A 19810-nucleotide genomic window follows, 5' to 3' on the forward strand; every position below is an offset into this window, starting at 1 on the left:
CCCAGTACTCCATCTCTAAATGGTTTTCCATCACTGATATAACACAATTTGTTCACACATTCCCCAATTTATGGACATCCATTCAATTTCCAATTCTTCACCACCCCAAAAAGAGTAGCTATAAATATTTTTGTACAAGTAGGTCCTTCCCCACACACACACATTTTTTTAATCTCCACATGATAAAGCCCTAGTAGTGGTATTACTAAATCAAAGGGTATGCATGTTTTATAGCCATTTGGGCATAGTTTCAAATTGCCCTCCAGAATGGCTGGATCAATTCACAGCTCCACCTGCAGTGTATTAGTGTCCCAATTTTGCCACATCCCCTCCAATATTTATCATTTTCCTTTTCTGTCATATTGTTCAATCTGATAGGTATGAGGGGATACCTCAGAGTTGTTTTAATTTGTATTTCTCTAATCAAGAAGGATTTAGAAATTTTTTGTATGATTATTGATAGCTTTGATTTCTGCCTTGTAGTCTTATAAATTTGATTTAGTTCTTTATATGTACATAAGAAATGAGACCTTTATCAGAGAAATTTGTTATAAAATGTTTTCCCTACTTTGTTGTTTCACTTTTGATCTTGTTTGCATTGGTTTTGTTTATACAAAACCTTTTAAATTTAATATAATCAAAATTATTCATCTTATATCTTGTAATGTTCTCTATCTTGTTTGGTTATAAATTCTTTCCTTCTCCATATATCTGAGAGGTAAACTATTCTATTTTTCCCCTAATTTACTTTTAATGTCACCCTTTATATATATACATATATATTTTAATAATTACCTTTTATATAATTCATATACCCATTTTGACTTTATCTTGATATGGAGTTCAAGATATTCATCTATATCTAATTTTCGCCACACTGTTTTCCAAATTTCCCAGCATTTCTTTTTGGCAATTAGTGAGTTCTTGCCTCAAAAGCTGGGATCTTTGGGTTTATCAAACACTAGATTGCTAATGTCATTTATCCCTAATCTATCCCACTGATCTACCCTTCTATTTCTTGGACATTACCTGATTGTTTAGATGTTTACTATTTTATAGTACAGTATAAAATCTGATACTGCCAGGCCACCATCCTTTATATTTTTTCATTAGTTCTCTTATTATTCTTTACCTGGTTAAGTGATTTTCCAAAAACTGGCATGTGTCAGAACCAATACTCTAGCTCAGTTCTTCTGAATCTGACTCCAGTGATTCATAGGAGAGGGAGATGTGCAAGGGATAAAAAAAAAATAGACACACACGCACACAAGTTCAGATGACCAGTGCTCCTTTTCCTGAGGCTATATGCCACAGGTCAGGTCAAAACTCTGATTGGCTCCTCAGAGTCCATTCCTTCATATCCTCAAGTCTGCTTTTCCACCTGTGGAAAGTGAGTATATAGAAGCTAAATGTTTGGGCTGTTTGGGAGCAAAAATGTGGTTTTTGCATAGCCATGATATGAAACCTCTGAAAGGTTGGACTTTTGCCATTTTGGAGAAGAGCTAATTGTGGATTCTATCCTAGCACTGAGTCCCAGTAGCTGTGTGCCCTTTATGGATTTTAAGGTAAGAACAGTGCTTAGAATAAGGAGTAAATGTTAGTATTTGTAGCCAACTTCTCAAATCTAGAATATCTATTTTACTGTATCTTTTGTTAAATCTAAGCATAAATTTAAATTTTGCTACATGTTAGAATAAGCTCAAATTGTATTATGATCATTTCCAAATTGTCTTTATATTATATATATATATATATATATATATATATATATATATATAAAACCATGTAAAGCTGATATTAGAGACACTAGATTCTTTAAAGGGGTGATATTACATATGTGCTATCTCTTAAGGATGGCTTTGATAAGAGATAAGCAGTGTATAATAATAAGAGGTGTATAATTAACTCATTTTGATATGAAAGGTGAATTTTTTTCTGATATATTGTATAGAGATAATTCACTTAAAATATAAAAATGCTTATTCAAGAAGAGGATCACATAACAAAAAAAAAACATTATCTCTCCATTGTACTGAAATGTATATAGCTAGGCAATTAGGTGGCATATTTGATAAGAATGCTACATCTAGAGTCTGGAAGACTTAACTTCACTTTTTACTTCAGATGCTAGCTGCTAAACTCTGTCTTCCTCAGTTTCTTCATCTATAAAAGGTAGATGATAATAGCAACTATTGCTCCAGATTAGGAGCATCAAATAACATATGAAAAGTTATTTGACAACTTTAAATAACTACATCATCATCACCATTATCAATATATAAGTAATCACTGGTCTCTTAGCTCTGTTAAATTATGCATGTTTGAAGACACAGGGACCTAAATATACTATTGGTGTTGTGGATAATCAAAGATAAAATTATTTTCTCAGCAAATACAAAAAGTAGCTCAAACACCACTTCCTTCAACCACTACTTCACACAAAAACAACTCCAATTCTCTTTAGTTTCAGGCCTTTTATGCCTCCTTCCTAGTTAGTCCCTCAGAACCCAGTTTATTAAACTATTAGATCTGATCCTGTTTTCATATTCATTTTTGGAGTGTTAATTCTTCAAGGGAATGTTTTTAGATAAAATTTCAAAATAACACAGAATTTCTAAAATTCTAAAACTAAAGAATATAATTCTAATGAATCTGCCACTATCTGGTGATGTGTCCTCAAGCAAGCCACTTAAACTCTTGACATTAGCATCTGCATCAGTAAAATAAGGGAATCAGACTAAATTATCTCTGCTGTTTTCTCCAGGCCCAGGAATCTGGAGTCATGCTCTTCCAAAATGCACTCTTAAGACCTTTAGCTCTTTTGGACTTCTTTATATACAACATACCAGGCATCATTTGATAGCATCAAGATAACCTGAAAAAGGAAATGAAATTTCAAAAAATATTTAAACAACAGATGGGGACTGGCTTGAGTAATGAACAGATATTGTTCCTTAAAACATATATATTTAGAAATATATATGTTTTGTATATATATACATGCAGAGATGTATACATATATTTATATGTATACCTACATGTATATATGTATATGTATAAACATACACACAAACATACATATATATGGGGAGAAAAAGAGAGACATACGGGGGGGGGGAGAGCACTGACAGTAATTGTGATATATTTATTATGTATTGGGGGATCTAAGTATCACAGTGAGGGAGCTAAGTGGCTCAGTAGATAGAATGCCAGGCCTAGAGTCAGGAAGACTCATCTTTCTGAGTTCAAATTTGACTTCAGACATTTACTGTGTGTGTGACTCTGGGCAAATCACTTAATTGTTTGCCTCAGTTTCCTCATCTGTAAAATGAGCTAGAGAAGGAAATGGCAAAATCACTCCAGTGTCTTTGCCAAGAAAACCCTGAATGAGATCACAAAAAACTGGACATGACCAAAATGAGTGAACAAAAAGTGATGTGTGATGTATGTTGTGATGAGAATTTTTGTTGTTTTGTTTTTGTCTGATTCTTTCTCTCACTTCCTTCTTATTGTTCTCTTGTCTTTCAAGTCCCCGACAGCCCATTTTTGAGAATCACAGGGCTGGTGGTTTTAATGTTTTTCTCCCCTTTGATGACTCTAGCCAGACCTTCATGGACAATGAGGCCACTAACATCAATGAACCACAATATTACAATGCTTTAATATGACTTCATTAACAAACTTAATTGTTGTGACATCGAATTTTACTTTTTTCCTCCTGAGAAGTTCCACACATCTGGTATAGTACACTGTCTGAACGTGTTCATTTTACACAGTTACTTAACATGATAGGCTTGTCCTAACCTGTAACTGCAATTTAATGCTATGTGCTTTATGTCTAGATCTAACACTCCATACAGAGAAATAGATGCCTTGGGTATTAACGGTTGTATGCAATTGTTCAATTAAGAAATAATATATTGCTAGCCTGCTATTTGTAAGACACTGTGCAGTGTGCCAGAGACACAAAGATTAATTTAAATTAAAAAACACTCCCTGTCCTCAAGGAGATTTCCATTTTACTGGTCACTGAATGTGCAACATGCATTAAAACTATGGCTACACAATGACAAAAATACTAGAAATGATCAAATTGAACTAGGGATCCAAAACAAGGAATGTAAATTTGACCTGAGACTTAGAGGGATGATACCTCTGACTGGAATACAGAGACTCAAAAGAAATCAGTTTGTGATGTGTTGCTTGGGGGGAAGTTAACATCTGGAGAGAGAGATCAATATAATTGCTACATCTCAAAAAATGTCACATTAGGAAAAATTGTGTCAGAGTATTTCCTGAAACAAATGTGAAGCTTCTTCACAGAAGAGTTTCTTGATCTCATTTTCTATAACCACATGCAACATTTTTTTATATTATGTTGTAGGTGTCAAAAAGGTAGAAACCTCATAATGTGATCATATATAGGCAGGAGCAAAATTTTAATTTTTATTCTCCAAGAAACATTTTGCAAGATGGTTCTACTCAGCCTAGTGTTTCATATACATATTTGCCATGTCATATTGGGGAGCCGAGAGGGAAGAAGAAAACACCAATGTTGTATGGAACGTGTCGATAATTGCTATCACTTTGTATACAGGCATATTACTTAATCATTTACCTTGCGAAGGAAGGAGATAGTATACAACATTTATCGGAATAGTACCTTTCTAAAATGAGTGTTTCAAAAAAACATACAATAAATATTTATGGTATATGACCACTGAAAAATAGTTGTACAAAATTAATTTCTTCTATGTATTTATGCATATAATTAATTTTATATTAATGCACATATGTGTACATAAATTGAATATTGGGTTGGAGTGGCCTCAGAGTTAGCTGACCCTTGGCTACCTCAACAATCATCATTTTGGGGGGCAGCTGGGTAGCTCAGTGAATTGAGAGCCAGGCCTAGAGATGGGAGGTCCTAGGTTCAAATCTGACCTCAGCCACTTCCCAGCTGTGTGACCCTGGGCAAGTCACTTGACCCCCATTGCCTAGCCCTTACCACTCTTCTGCCTTGGAGCCAATACACAGTATTGACTCCAAGACGGAAGGTAAGGGTTTTAAAAAAAAAAAAACAATCATCATTTTGGTGCACCACCTACATCTGCTCTTCCTAAGCCACACCCCTTTCTCCAGAATTCCCCTTTTTTAGTGTTCTCTGTCAAAAACCCTATTGTTTTCAATCCTTGATCTCAACCAGTTGTTACAGAGGTAAAGAAGTATATAAATGAATTTGTAGTATTCATTTAACAACAAAGTATTTGAAAAATTAGATAATAAATTCACATGTTTACTTGTAGTTTAGTTTGTTGTTCCTTCTGTTGGCATTTGTGGTGGATTTTTTAGTGGTCCTCTCTTTTATTTTGAGTTTGACAACACTGTAGTGAGGCATGTCACCTCCATAGGTTGCAATTATAATTAGTTGGTATGCATTGATGTTTTTGAAGCAGCAATGGCTATTGCTTTGACTCAAAGAAATGAATGTATAATGGTAGAATATAAGGCTGAATGGCAGAAAAGAAGGATGTTTGAATAGCAGGGTCTTCTGGTCCTCCCACATAAGACCTACAGAGTCTATAACCAAAGTAAAGCCATCCCTAATAAAAAAGAATGGCATAAAACCAACCTTGATCTTGTAGGAACCCTCAAACAAGCAGCTGATGAGTCCACTCCAATATATTATAATAGAGGAAACAAAAGAAAAACAATAAATGAATACAAGAATACAAGACACAACAAGGTTAAATGTATTTTAGGGATACAGACTGGACCAATACAGGGAAATTGCTGACAAAGACACTTCTACTACTACTAAGACAGGTTAGCAACTTCTCTACAACCCATAGTTTTAGAAAAGGAAGAAAGTGATCAGCACAGGCTAACACTAATCAATATGTGTCAAATGCAGGGTATGAACTCAGGTCTTCCTGTTTTCAAAGCCAGTACTTTACTATTCAGTCATTTTTCAAGTGTGTCTGATTCCTTGCGACCCCATTTGGGATTTCCTTGGCAAAGATAGTGGAATGGTTTGCTATTTCCTTTTCCAGCTCATTTTATAGCTGAGGAAACTGAGGCAAACAGGGTTAAATGACTTGTCCAGGGTCACACAGATAGGAAGTATCTGAGGCTAGATTTGAACTCAGAAAGAGGAATCTTCCCAACTCTAGGTCTGGCACTCTATCCACTGTGCCATTTATCTGCATTTTAGGGAAGGAGAAATCTATTATACTGTACTGCCCCATAAAGCCAACTATAATTTTAGAACCACTCTATTGGTAATACTATGAAGCAGTCAGTCCATAAACATTTATTTCACACCTACTATGTGCCAGGCACTGTGCTATGGGCTGGAGATAAAAAAAAAAGACAACAGTAGTTCTTGCTCTGAAGGAGCTTACAATCTAATAGAGGAGATACCAGGCAAACAAAAATATACAAACGAGCTATATTAAAGATATATAGGAAATAATTAACAAGGAAAAAGGACTGGAATTAAGGGACATTGGAAAAGGCTTCCTATAGAAGATGGAATTTTAGTTGAGACTTAAAGGGAGTTGTGTGAGGTTATCAGGTAAAGTTAAGGAGGAAGAGCATTCCAGGTACCAGGGACAGCCAGAGAAAATGCAGGGAGCCTAGAGATGGAGAGTCTTGTTTGTGGAAAAGCCAGAAAGCTAGTGTGATTGGACTGAAGACTATATGTTGGGGATTAGGATGTAAGAAGACTGGAAAGGGAGGATGAGGCTAGGTTATGAAGAGCACTTTGAATGTCAAAAAGATTATTTTATATTTGATACTGGAAGTATAGGGAGCCCCTGGAGTTTATTGAGCCTGCTAGTGACACGGTCAAACCTGAACTTTAGTTAAAATCACTTTCTTGGCTGAATGGAGGATGGATTGCAACAGGGAAAGACTTGAAACAGATAGACTCACTAAGCAGCTATTATAACAGTCCAGGCATGAGGGGATAAGGGTTTATACAAGGGTGCTGGTAGTGTCAGAGGATAGAAGAGGGTCTATATGAGAGATGCCATAGAGGGGGAATTGACAGGCCTTGGAAATAAATTGAATATTGGGCGTGAGAGATGGTGAAAAGTCAAGTATGGCTCTGAGGATATGAGTCTGAGGGAGGACAATGCTGCCTTCTAGAGTAATAGTGATGAGGGGAGAAAATAAATTCAAATTGTGACATTCTGAGTTTCAGACATCAAGTTCATATCTGAAAAGCTGCTGATTACATTAAATTAAAAGGAGGTTGTACAAATAAAACTAATGTAACCAAGATTAGACAAAGAGTGGAAAATTGGGCAAAATTTTATTGACAGTTTCTTGATAGAGTTCTCATATAAAAATATATAAAGAACTTTGTTAAATTTATAAGTATATGAGCTTTTCCCCAATTGATAAGTGGTCAAAAGATATAAACAGACAGATATGGATGAATAAATCAAAGCTACATATAACTATATGAAAAATGTTCTAAATTATTACTGATCAGAGAAATACAAATCAAAACGAGCCTGTGATATTATCTCATACCTATCAAATTAGCTAAAATGATAAAAAGGCAAAAAGTGGGAATGTGGTAAAAGGGGGGCATTAATACACTGTTAGTGGAACTGTGAACATTTTGGAGAGCAATCTGGAATTATCCCTAAAGAGTTACGGAAGTGTGGACACCTTTTGACCCAGCAATATCACTATTAGGTTAAGTGATCAGGGAAAAAGGAAAAGATCTGATATGTTCTAAAATATTTATAGCAACTCTCCTGGTGGTAACAAAGAACTGGGAATTGAAGGATGCCCATCATCTGGGGAATAGTTAAACAAATTGTGGCATATCATCAAGAGGGACATTACTACACTGTAAGAAAAAAATGAGCAGGTAATTTTAAAAAATGGAAAAACCTACATGAAATTATGAAGAGTGAAATGAACAGAATCAAGAGAACATTATATACTGGAACAAAAACATTGTTTGAATAATAACTAGGGTATGTCAACCTCCAGAGAAAGAACTATTAAATAGAAACAAGCAATGAATGGTTTTATATATACATATTTTTTTTGGTCAAATGATGCCTTCTCTAGTGTGAGGAGGGGAAGGAGGAAGGGAAGGAGGGTAAAATCTTGGAACTTTAATGAAACAAATGAACAGCAAATTTAAAAAAGAAAGATATGAGATTGGAGGTTAACAGAGAGTTTAGGGCAAGACAGGTAAATTTGAGAATCATCAACATGGAAATAGTAATTAAATCTGTGGGAGCTTATATAGCCAAGTGATCATATAATAGAAAGAGACAAGAGAAGGGGACCTAGGACAGAATTGTAAAGGACACCTAGGGTTAGAGGGCATGATCTGGATATAGGTCCAGCAAAGGACACAGAGAAGGAGCACTTAGATAGACAGAAGGAGGAGAATCGAGAGGGAATGGTATCCTGAAAAATGTAAAGAGAAAAAGAATCAAGGAGGAAAATGTGATCAACAGTGTCAAAGGTTTGGAGAGAAGTCAAAGAGAATGAGGACTGAGAAAAGGTCAAACTATACCCTGGCAGATAAATGAGCAAATCAAGCAAATAAATGATCGAGTATAGTTGGACAAGATGATGCGGGAGATCCTCTCATCACTGAGAGACTGTGCTTTCTGTGACTGCTTACTATCCAGCTTTTGACCTTCACATTCCATAGAAACTACTCTATCTCAAACTACTACTACTGATCTCTTAGTTGTCAGATCCAATAGCCTTTTCTCAATCCTCATTTTCCTTGTCTAGCATCCACTGACAAACCTCCAGTGATAAGAAACCCCAAATCTCTGGCAGGTCATTCCACTCTAGGGCAGCTCTAATAGGAAATTTATTCATCTGTTTTATGCCTTCTGTATGTCCTTCTGCCTTCTGTAGCCAAGGAAGCAAATCCTTTGCTACATGCCACGTGACAGCCTTTGAAAGACTAAAAAAAAGTTTTTACATTCCTCCCAAATGAAACACCTCTAGTTTCGGCCTCATGTAGCATCATCTTCAGTCCCTCCTATGAGATTCTGTAACACTTGTTTAAGTTTCTTATGGTACTTGAATATATTTTGCTTTTAATTATAATTATTTACATAATCATTTTACCACCCTGACTGGACTATAAGATCCTTCAGTATGGACGCTGTGTGCATCTTACTTATCTCTGCATCCCCAGAGTGATTTTTATAGAGTAGAAACTTGATAAATACATATAGAATTGTGGAACCATCAAGAATACCTATTTCTTATAAATGATACAAAAAAAGGCTCAGAGAACTGAGAGCCAGATCTAGAGAAAGGAGTCATGAATTCACATCTGACCTCAGACAGTTCTGAGCTGCGTGATCTTGGGAAAATCATTTAACCCCCATTGTCTACCCCTTATTACTCTTCTGCCTTAGAAGCAATACATACTATTGATACTAAGACAGAAAGAAAGTTTTTTTAAAGGGGTGGGGGGAGATGATAAGGAATGATTATTACTGTCATATCCAGAGTGATTAAAATTCTACTGTGTGTGGCAGGGAAAGGTAGAAAGGGCAGAACTGATGAAGGAAGCAGTTTTCAAGAAAGGAATAAGACAAGAAGTTCTGGGGCCCCAGCCAGAACAACCCTAATACTCAGAACTAGAAAGATAGTACATGTTTGAGGAAAGATTGAAAATCCCACTAGAACTAGCAGTGGTTACAACTTGTCAAGTTTGGACTTATTTTTTTAAACCCTTACCTTCTGTCTTGGAATAAAGATTGATTCCAAGGCAGAAGAGTGGTAAGAGCTAGGCAATGGGGATCAAGTGACTTGCCTAGGGTCACACTGTTGGGAAGTGTCTGAGGCCAGATTTGAACCTAGGACCTCCCATCTCTAGGCCTGGCTCTCAATCCACTGAGCTACCCAGCTGCCCCCTCAAGTTTAGATTTAGAGGCTGATCCACATATTCTAAGATCTATCCCAGAGAAAGGCAGAGACAAAAATAAGACTGAGACAAAGCATCCAGGAAACTGTTTTCCAGCCAAGCCAGTGAGTGTTTATACATTTAAAAAAATCTGTAAAAACAAACTGACAATAATAAAATAAAACGTTTGTTTTTATACTTTGGAATTGTCTTGTTTCATTTTATTTTCTTTGTAACTTGCCCGTTGGAAAAATTCTAACCTTTCCGTATCTGGTCCACATGAAAATAACTAAAGAGGCCAGACACAGAGACCGAAGAACTTGTCTCAGCTTAGAATCCCAGAAGGAAATGGGGGAGTCAAGTGAAGGTGGAGAAGTCAAGACTCAGGAAGGGAAAATCCAAGGACAGTTGAATGTTTTGATCATTCTCCCACCTGAGTAGGTTCCTCATATGTGTAGGTGTAAGGCTGATCCAGTAACTTCCCCATGTTGATTTTCCAAAGTATTGATAGTAGGGAATTTAAAAAAATTAGGAAGACCCTCTCTAACAAAATCTGCAAACAAGGTAACATCAGTGACTGATTTCCTTCACATTATCCACAGAAAAACAGACTGACAGCCTCTACCAACAGGCTTGCCTCTGTGGGTTCACATAGAAGCCCAGGTGCCTGTGTTGAAATCAGCTCAAGTGGCAAAGATCCCAGGACAATACAAGATTCACACAGAGACAGAAGGAGGATGGGAGCATGGACAGCAAGAAGTCAGGACAAGTGAGAAATCATGAGGGTCTAAAGAAGGCTAACCTGTTTACCCTCCCAAATGGGAAGCTGATACATGTAATCCCTAAAAATGTTATCATCATTAAAACAGTTAGAAGGAGTCTACTTAGATAGAAGATATGGTGTGAGTCTATTATGCCTGATGATCTCAAAAGAAAAACATAAGGATATGAAGGATGGATGCACTGGGGGAAGGAGGAAGGAATGAAGGAATGAGGAAATAATCTCACATAAAAGCAAACCAGGAAGAGTTTGTACAATGGAGGGGGAAATGGTGTGAAAAGTGGGCAACATTTAAACTATCATTTATATACAAAATATAATAATATAATAATATATGTATATATATATACATTATATATATACATACACACATAGTTGGGTTTAGAAGTCTATCTACCTACTAGGGAAAGTAGGAGGGAAAACTGTTAAGATAAAGGAGTAGAGGGTGGTGATAAGAAGAAAGGTAGATTAAGAGAGGGAATGGTCAAAAGCAAACCAGATTTCTGAGAATGGAACAGAATTTTTAAAAGAGAGAAAGATAAATAAAAGATAATAAGATGGAGAGAAATACAGGGTTACCAAAAATAATGGTGAATATTTATGGGATAAACTCAACCATAAAATGAAAGAGAATAGTAGAATGGATTAGAAATCAGAATTTTAAAATGTATTGTTAATAAGAAACACAATTGAAAACTGGAGTAGAATTTATTGTGCTTTGGGAGAAGTATCAATAATGATCTCATCTAAACCAGTAGGAGAAATAGACTTGTCTGTGATTGAGATAAGCTAGAAGCCTTTTCAATAAGATCAAGGGTGAAGCAAGGATATCCATTATCATGCTATTATTCAGTATTAAACTAGAAAGGCTAGCTATAGTAATAAGACAAAAAAAACTAAAGGAATAAGCATAGGTACCAAGGAAATGAAACTATCACTCTTTGTAGGTGATAGGAGGGTATTACTTAGAGAATGCTACTGAATCAACTAAAAAACTAATCATAACAATTTTAGCAAAGTTGCAGGATATAAAATAAATGTATACAAATCATCAGCACATCTATATATTACCAACAAAACCAAGCAGGAAGAGTTAGAGAAATTCCATTTAAAATAACTGCAGATAGTAGATAACACTTAGTAATCTTCTTATCAAGACACACACATAGAAACTGTATGAACACAATTTTATTGTCCTCACACAACAAAATCTAAAGAATTGGAGAAATATTAATTACTCATGGATAGGCCAAAAGAATATAATAAAATTAATTTACTTATTCTGCCTTGTACCAATCAAGATAGCAACTAATTACTTTATGAAGCTAGAAAAATAGCAAAATTCATCTGGAGGGACAAAAGTCAAGACTATCAAGAAAATCAACCTCCCCCAAAAAGGAAGAGGGTCTAGCAGTACCATATCTCAAACTATATTATAAAGTGTAATGATTAAAACAGTGTGGTCCTGAAAAAGAAATAGAGCAATCAGTGAACTAGATTAGATGCCCAATATATAGAAGCAAATGAATACAGTAGACTCATGTTTGATAAACTCAAAGATTCCAGCTCTTGGGTTATAAACTCACTAACTGACAAAAACTTCTAGAAACTGAAAAGTAGTCTGGTAGAAACTAGTCATAGACCAGTATCTCACATCAAAGATACCAAGATAAGCTCAAAACAAGTCCATGGTTTCAACATAAAGGGTGACATCATAAGCAAATTAAGGGAGCATGGAAGAAATTGCCTGCCATATCTATAGATAGGGGGAAAGTTCATGACCAAATGGATAGAGAGGATCACAGGAAGTAAAATGGATAATTTAGGTTACATTAAATTGTAAGTTTTGCACAAATAAAACCAATGTAGCCAAAATTAGAAGAAAAACAGAAAACGAAGGAAATTTTGCAGAAAGTTTCTCTGATAAAAATCCTATTTCTCGGGGGCAGCTGGGTAGCTCAATGGATTGAGAGCTAGCCCTAGAGACGGGAGGTCCTAGGTTCAAATCTGGCCTCAGACACTTCCCAGCTGTGTGATCCTGGGCAAGTCACTTGACCCCCATTGCCTAGCCCTGACCACTCTTCTGCCTTGGAGCCAATACACAGTATTGACTCCAAGACAGAAGGTAAGGGTTTAAAAAAAATCCTATTTCTCAAATATATAGCAAATTGAGCCAAATTTATTAAAAATAAGAACAATTTTCTAGTTGATAATCAAAGGATATAGTTTCCAAAGGAAGAAATAAAAGCTATCAAGAGTCATATGAAAATTTGCTCCAATTACCAAAAATTTGATAAATGCAAATTAAAACAATTCTGAATTGCCACCTCACAGGAGGAGATGCAGAAAAATAGGTACACTGATGCACTGTTAGTGAGCTGTGGACTAATCTAAACCAATCTGTAAAATAATTTGGAACTGTGTTCAAAAAGCTATCAAATTGTGCATAACAGTTGCCTCAGCAATACCATTATTAGGTCTATACCTCTAAGAGATTAAAGGGAAAAAAGGAAAAGGGTCCATATGTACAAAAATATTTCTAGAAGATCTTTTTATGGTGGCAAGGAATTAGAAACTGAGGATATTATTGTGCTATGAGAAATGATGTAGATGATTTAAAAAAAAATCAGAAATCCTTATATGAACTGATGCAAAGTGAGGTGAACAGAACAAGGAGAATACACAGTAACAGCAATACTGTAAAGATAATCAATTATGAAAGATTTAGAAATTCTGAAAAATATGATTCACTATAAGTCCAAAGTCTCATTATATATATATACCTCCAGATAGAGAACTGATGGACTCAGTGCAGACTGAAAAAAATTTTCCCTTTATTTTGTCTTGTTTTTTTCTTTCTTTTTGAAATGGCTAATGTGGAAATGTTTTCCATAACTTCCCATGTATGAAGGTTATTATATTTCTTGCTTTGTCAATAGATATGAGAGGGGATGGAAGAAGGGAGAGAATTTAGAAGTGAAAAAATTAAAGTTAAATAAAGATGAAGACTGAGAAAAGGTGACTAGATTTGGGATTGTGCTTTTAAGAGATCCTTGACATCTTTGGGAAATGCAATTTTGGTTGAATGATCAGGTTATCAGTCAGACTATTGAGAGATAAAAAGACAAAGAGAAGGAAATGAGTGGAAACATCACTTGTAGATAGCATTCTCAAGGAGTTTAACCACAAAAGAGAAAATAAGTAGCAGAAAAGAATGCTACAAGGTGGAGAGTGAAACTTTTTAATTTTTAAAGAGTTATAAATAATATGAAATTGTGATTTTTTGTATCTTGCCTTCATGAGAGTTAACAAAATTTATAGATACATTGTTTAACTCATTTTTGCTCACTGTCTTTATCTGTGACACATGCACTCATCAACCTACCCTTTTTGATCCATCTTCTAGCATAATTTCTGAGTCCTCTTACCAACAGAGGATGCCAAGATCTCAATGTTCATGAAATTTTTGCAATCCTTTCTCCAGCAACAAAATCCAGACCATACAGACGAGCCTTGGAAAGGGTCAAGGGCAAGCCTTAATTTTCTCCCACATCTTTATCTTAATAATACTAAAGATCATAATTGCTCACATTTCACACATATTATCTCAATTGGTCCTCATAAACAACCATGAAAGGTAGGTCCTAATTTTGTCCTCATTATAAAGATGAGGAAACCAAAGCTCAAAGTTATTAAATGGCTTACCCAGGTAGTAACTGCCAGAGGTAGAATTCAAATTCAGTCTTCTAGAAAAACCAAGTCCAATGATCTCCTTCCTATCTTTTCTCCTCTCATTTTGCAATTATTTTTCTAACTTCTCTGCTGTCATTTTCATCATTTGACTTTGATCCTAGAATCTTTTATCCTGAGACTTTCAGAAAAGTTTATGTGAAATAAAAATTTTGCATTCACTGGTTCTCCCACGTGCTTCTCTCTTCTCCACTGACTGAGTCTATCTCATTTGAGCTCTCTAGCTGTCTCCCACATATATATGGTTGCTCACTCTCTCTAGCATACTAGCTGGCTCATTCTCTGTTCAATCCTATGCCTCTAGATGATGTTTCCTTTGATCAGTAACCTACACTTCAAACTTCAACATGCTATCTTTATTGGCAAGGTACAGGATAGAAACTAGACTAAAGCTTAGTGCAAGATAGGTCCTTAATAAGGACTAATAATTAATTGATTAATAGAGCAAAAAGTACACTTTTTTGAAAATATTTCTTGTAGGTCACCTTGTCAGTCAGGCAGTACAGTTAGCATCTATTTCCTTTTTCTCAATAGGAAACCAGTATGAACTCTTTCTAAGCAACTCCAAAAAGAAATCCCAAAATGAAAACTCCCAGAAATATAGTAGCCAAATTCTAGAATGAAATATTGAAGCCAAATTCCATGTTTTTTTCTTAACTCAGATTATTTCTTCCTATATTACCACTTCTCATCCTTTCATCGATGTTTAATGCTTTTTTTGAAACTCCTGTTTTTCTCTTACATTTTGTTAGTATTTTTTTTGTTATAATAAAGGTATTTATTCAAAGTAGAAAGATTAATCTGAGAAGAAGCACAGAACCTCAGTGCTGGGACTTTCCTTTCTTTTTTTACTATATCATGTTCCAGTGTTCTCCTTCTGTTTCTTTGAATCCTTTGTTTATTCTCACTTTCATCTTCCAAATTCTTTTCTGTTGTCTATTCTCTGTCAATCTCTGCTCTTTTTTCCTCTTCAGCGAAAGTCTTATTTTTTTACATGGATTGAGAAGTTGACTGCGATTGTAAAAGCAGTTGGCACAGCTATTAAACTGTTTCATTGGACCATCCATGCACAGTAGTTGGTTGTTACTTTAGTGAACTAGTGTCCTAATCAGCAGTTTTTGCACATAAGCAAATATATGATCTATCATTCACAGTTCTTCATATGTGTGGCTTATCAATGGCAAATATTGTTTTCACCTGTGATACTTGGCTTAGTTACTCTTTGCTAAGGAAACAACACATACAGTTCCCTTTTTTGACAGCACCGACTCTACTTAATTACTCATTCTAGCGTCATCACACACTTTTACTTTGTATATAACAGGGCTACTCTTTCAAAATCAAATATTTAAACAATCTCAATTCTAGAGGGAATTTTGCAGGAACAAGATCTACTAAGCCTGGGGAAGAAAGATAGCTAAGAGAAAAAGTTCTATTTCTAGCTCTTGTTGGTTTTAAGAAAAATTTGGCAAATAAAAGGACTGGGAAATGGCAAAAATCTCAGAGTTCCTCTTTGCATAGGTTTTGATACTATGGCTTAACTATTTTCTTTGAAGTTAAATCCTAAGTCATCAAAACCTCAAGATACAAAAACATATCCCAAACCCCTATTCTAGTGCTTTTTAAAAAGTTCTTAAATTTAATTTTAGGTTGTCTATACCACTAACCCCTCTTCATGACTGCAGATAAATCGAGTTGATCTGTACTGGCATTTATTACATGTAATACATTTTTGTATGTGCCCATTATATTATATAAATATCATATATATATATACACACGTATGTAGATTAAAAAGCAAAAGAAGATATTGGAATGAGGCAAGCAAGAAAATTCTATTGGATGAGATAATCTTTATCTATTCCTAAAATGTGTCATTTTATGAGGACTTTCAGAAGAGCTTATGTGAAACAAAAGGGCAGGTACCTAAATTCAGATCATGGAGAAATCAAGTTTCATTTGCACATTACCTAGATATTTCAGGGAATGATATTTTGCAGCTAAATAAAACTAAAAAGCATCCCCATATTAACTCAATATAAAAGTCTCACCAGTTCCTTCACAGTGACAATATATAAACTAATATGCAAAAATGTATATACTATATTGACCAACCATAATGCTAAAAATGAATATATTATACTAATGATTAGTCATGTGATAAATGTATTTTATTTTATCAGTTAAGTGGAAGATGGGAGAGGTACGAAGGAGAGAAGAGAAAAATGACTGTGATGGTAAAGGCTCTAGAGTTGCAGTGTTGAAATTAAAAAGAAACATTAGCTATCCAGTATACTCTCTCAACATCCCTAATAATGATGATAATTCTCAGAGAAGAGAGCTTATACTTCACAAGTTGGGATTATTACAGTCTTTAACAACTCTATGAAGAATCTTATATTTTTATTCTCTGTGAAGTGAACTCTTCACTATAGAGGATAGACATTATTTTGCTTGCAAAGCTGATTATTTTTCTAAAATTAATTAGTGATACAAGAATTAATTAGATTAGAAAACATACACTACTGGGATATAATATAAATATGCTAGAGAGCAATGGAATAGGAACTTTGACAATGTAGAAAGAGGATAAAACTAGTTAGCGGATGGAATAAATGCATGCTGGGAAAAGAACGTAAGTAAAAGAAGGTTGGAAAGGGTACAAAGTTGAACTGGGTTCACATTCCAGTCTCATCAGGAAATACACCAAGTTTAAGATGCGACTTATTGCTCCCCACATTGTTTCTCCAGTAAAATAACACAGACAATATTCTTAAACAGTTAATATGAAATGAAATATTATGAAAAAGTAATTTAAATGGATGTCCTACATGTCTAGTAAGTATGAATTAAAATTTCTCCATATAATCCTGTAAGAAAATTAACATAGAATTACATAGAGATACTGGCCTATATTGTTGTCAACTTCTACAACAAAAAGTCTTTAATGAAGGTATTTCGAAGACTAAACTATAAAAATTGTATACTGGATAACATACCACTGTGCAAAAAAAAAAAATAAAAGTCAGGTATTTCATTTAATTAGATAATACTATATTTTGGTATTCCATTGATGAAAAGTCCCACTGAATCTTAAAGTTCATGAATCTGTTTCATACAAGTGAAATACCATAAAATAATGTATAGTTAGAGGGATTAGTAGATAAATGTATTGACTCTTTTCTAATGAAGACCAAGGATTCAGGCCTAGCTTGGAAAAGTGAAAATTAGCATGTTCAGTGATTATTACTTTATATCAAAATATTAAAATTGAATAATTATCATTAGTAATGATAGAAAATCTCAAGATGAAAGATAAAAATGATGTTAATTTGGCAGAATTAGGTGAGAAAATTGCTAAAGTGCCTGCTCAAATACCATGCAATTTGTAAACAGCCAGGAAACAAAATCATGGAGATAAGGGTATAAATATAACATATATCGAAGGTTATTATGCAACTCTAAAGATTTGATATGGCCCTAGCAATATAGCAAAAAAATAGTTATGGAAAAGAAGCTATTCTTATGCTCAGTAGCTAATTTTCAAACATAAGTACCTGTATTTGAAACTTTGAACATTTCACACTTTTTCTGTATCTGTAAAAAAAAATTCATCCAGACTGATATTGTGTATCAATATAGAGGAAAATAATGACGATAACAGTAGCCAAAAACAAAGGCTGTTTAATTATGGATCAATCACTGATTAATGATTTTGTCCATGGAATGTATAATTTCTCTCACATTAGAAGCACATCAATTTATGCTTTAGTAGCTCTTAGAAAAAGGACAATAAAAATGCTTATAGAAAGATGTGAATTTTCTAAATCCAATTTCACAACAAAATAGCATAATTAAATTTAAAAATTGAATTAAAGTATCTAGGTAGACCCAGAAATGCCATTAGACACTTGAGAAATTATTTTAAATTCCATAATAATGCAATATATTGTTTGATTTATCTGCTCAATAACATATTAAAGCTGTTGTTCAAATATTCTTTTATTGTAAAGATACTAAAAATTTTTGCTCTAAAATATAAATAATCTCCAATAATTATATATATATATATATATATATATCCTAATGATAGCTGATTCTGGGTATAGTCCATTGTGCACTGGTTATAGCCATTGTTGAAACTTCCTAATTAAAATAATACTTTTGCAGGATTGTCAGAGTAATATAAGTAGAATTTACTTGTACATAATGTAATACTTGTCTAAATGTATGTTCTATAGGCACAAAACATAAATTATAGATTTTGTGGCTAAAATGAAGTTGTAAATATTGTTTGGCTATAACCTATTATATAATGTATATAAAGTCTTAAAGATTTAATGTATCCTTTATGAATATATATGTCTATATGATAATTTTTTAGATTTTTTTTACTTACCGCTTTATATGTTCTCTTCTGTCCAGCATGTTTTCTGATTTGTTCTCCATTCGGCCCTGTTTCCACATGCATGGAATAGATAATGTCAAAGAAATCTTCAACCACGGCTACTCGCCTTAAAGACAGCTTCTCATCTACCCCTACTCCATCCTGAAAAACAAATGAAAGAATGCAAAATTAATAAGTAAATTTTAATAAGCATGTAATATATATTCTCAATGAAATGTTATGAAACATTTTTTAAACTATGAAGGTACCCATCCTAATGGAGTAAATGAAGATTCCCATCTCTATCATAGTGGTGAAATGGATAGAATGCTGGGCCTGGAGTCGGGAAAACTCATCTTTCTGAGTTCAAATCTGGCCTCAAATACTTACTATCTATGTGACCCTGGACAAGTCACTTAACCCTCTTTGCCTCAATTTTCTCATCTGTAAAATGAGCTGGAGAAGGAAATGGTAAACCACTCCTATATCTTTGCTAAGAAAATCTCAAATGGGATCACGAAGAGTCAGAAACAACTGAACAACAAACTTGTATCATTTTTATCACTTATATTCAGAATCCTAAGGACATGAAAAACTATCTATCATTCAACACAGCTACCAATGTCATCAAATACGATTTCATCATTTTATTTTTACTTTATTTCTTTGCACAGATGTATATATAACCAAATATAAAACTTAAAAAAAATTTAAATTACCAGAGAAAATTTTTTAGATACAAGTTGTCTGATGTGATGCAATATTGGGTTTATTTTTATAAGCCCTCAATTCCAGAAGTGTATTCATTTATTTAATAATTCAACAAATATTCCAATTAAATCTAATGAATGTTATTGTACAGGTTTCAAGAAATAAAACAATGAAAAAGATATCACTCTTGCTCTTATAAGGCTTACAATCTAGTAGAAGAGATAAGAGGTAATAGTGCATGTGATGTTTGTCATTGAAGAGCATGTTCAGG

General features: G+C 34.2%; 1 protein-coding gene across 5 annotated transcripts in view; it reads right to left on the bottom strand.

Moving 5' to 3' along the window:
- NOL4 (nucleolar protein 4) overlaps positions 1–19810 on the bottom strand; it is a 438053-nt gene that overhangs the window by 332950 nt on the left and 85293 nt on the right. For all 5 annotated transcript variants that reach the window (XM_056823865.1, XM_001380265.5, XM_016431542.2 and 2 more), the window contains exon 2: positions 18841–18990. In XM_056823865.1, coding sequence (XP_056679843.1) covers positions 18841–18990 — 150 coding nt within the window. The remainder of the gene's footprint in view (positions 1–18840; positions 18991–19810) is intronic.

The sequence above is a fragment of the Monodelphis domestica genome, chromosome 3 (assembly GCF_027887165.1).
Source record: "Monodelphis domestica isolate mMonDom1 chromosome 3, mMonDom1.pri, whole genome shotgun sequence".
Lineage (NCBI taxonomy): Eukaryota > Metazoa > Chordata > Mammalia > Didelphimorphia > Didelphidae > Monodelphis > Monodelphis domestica.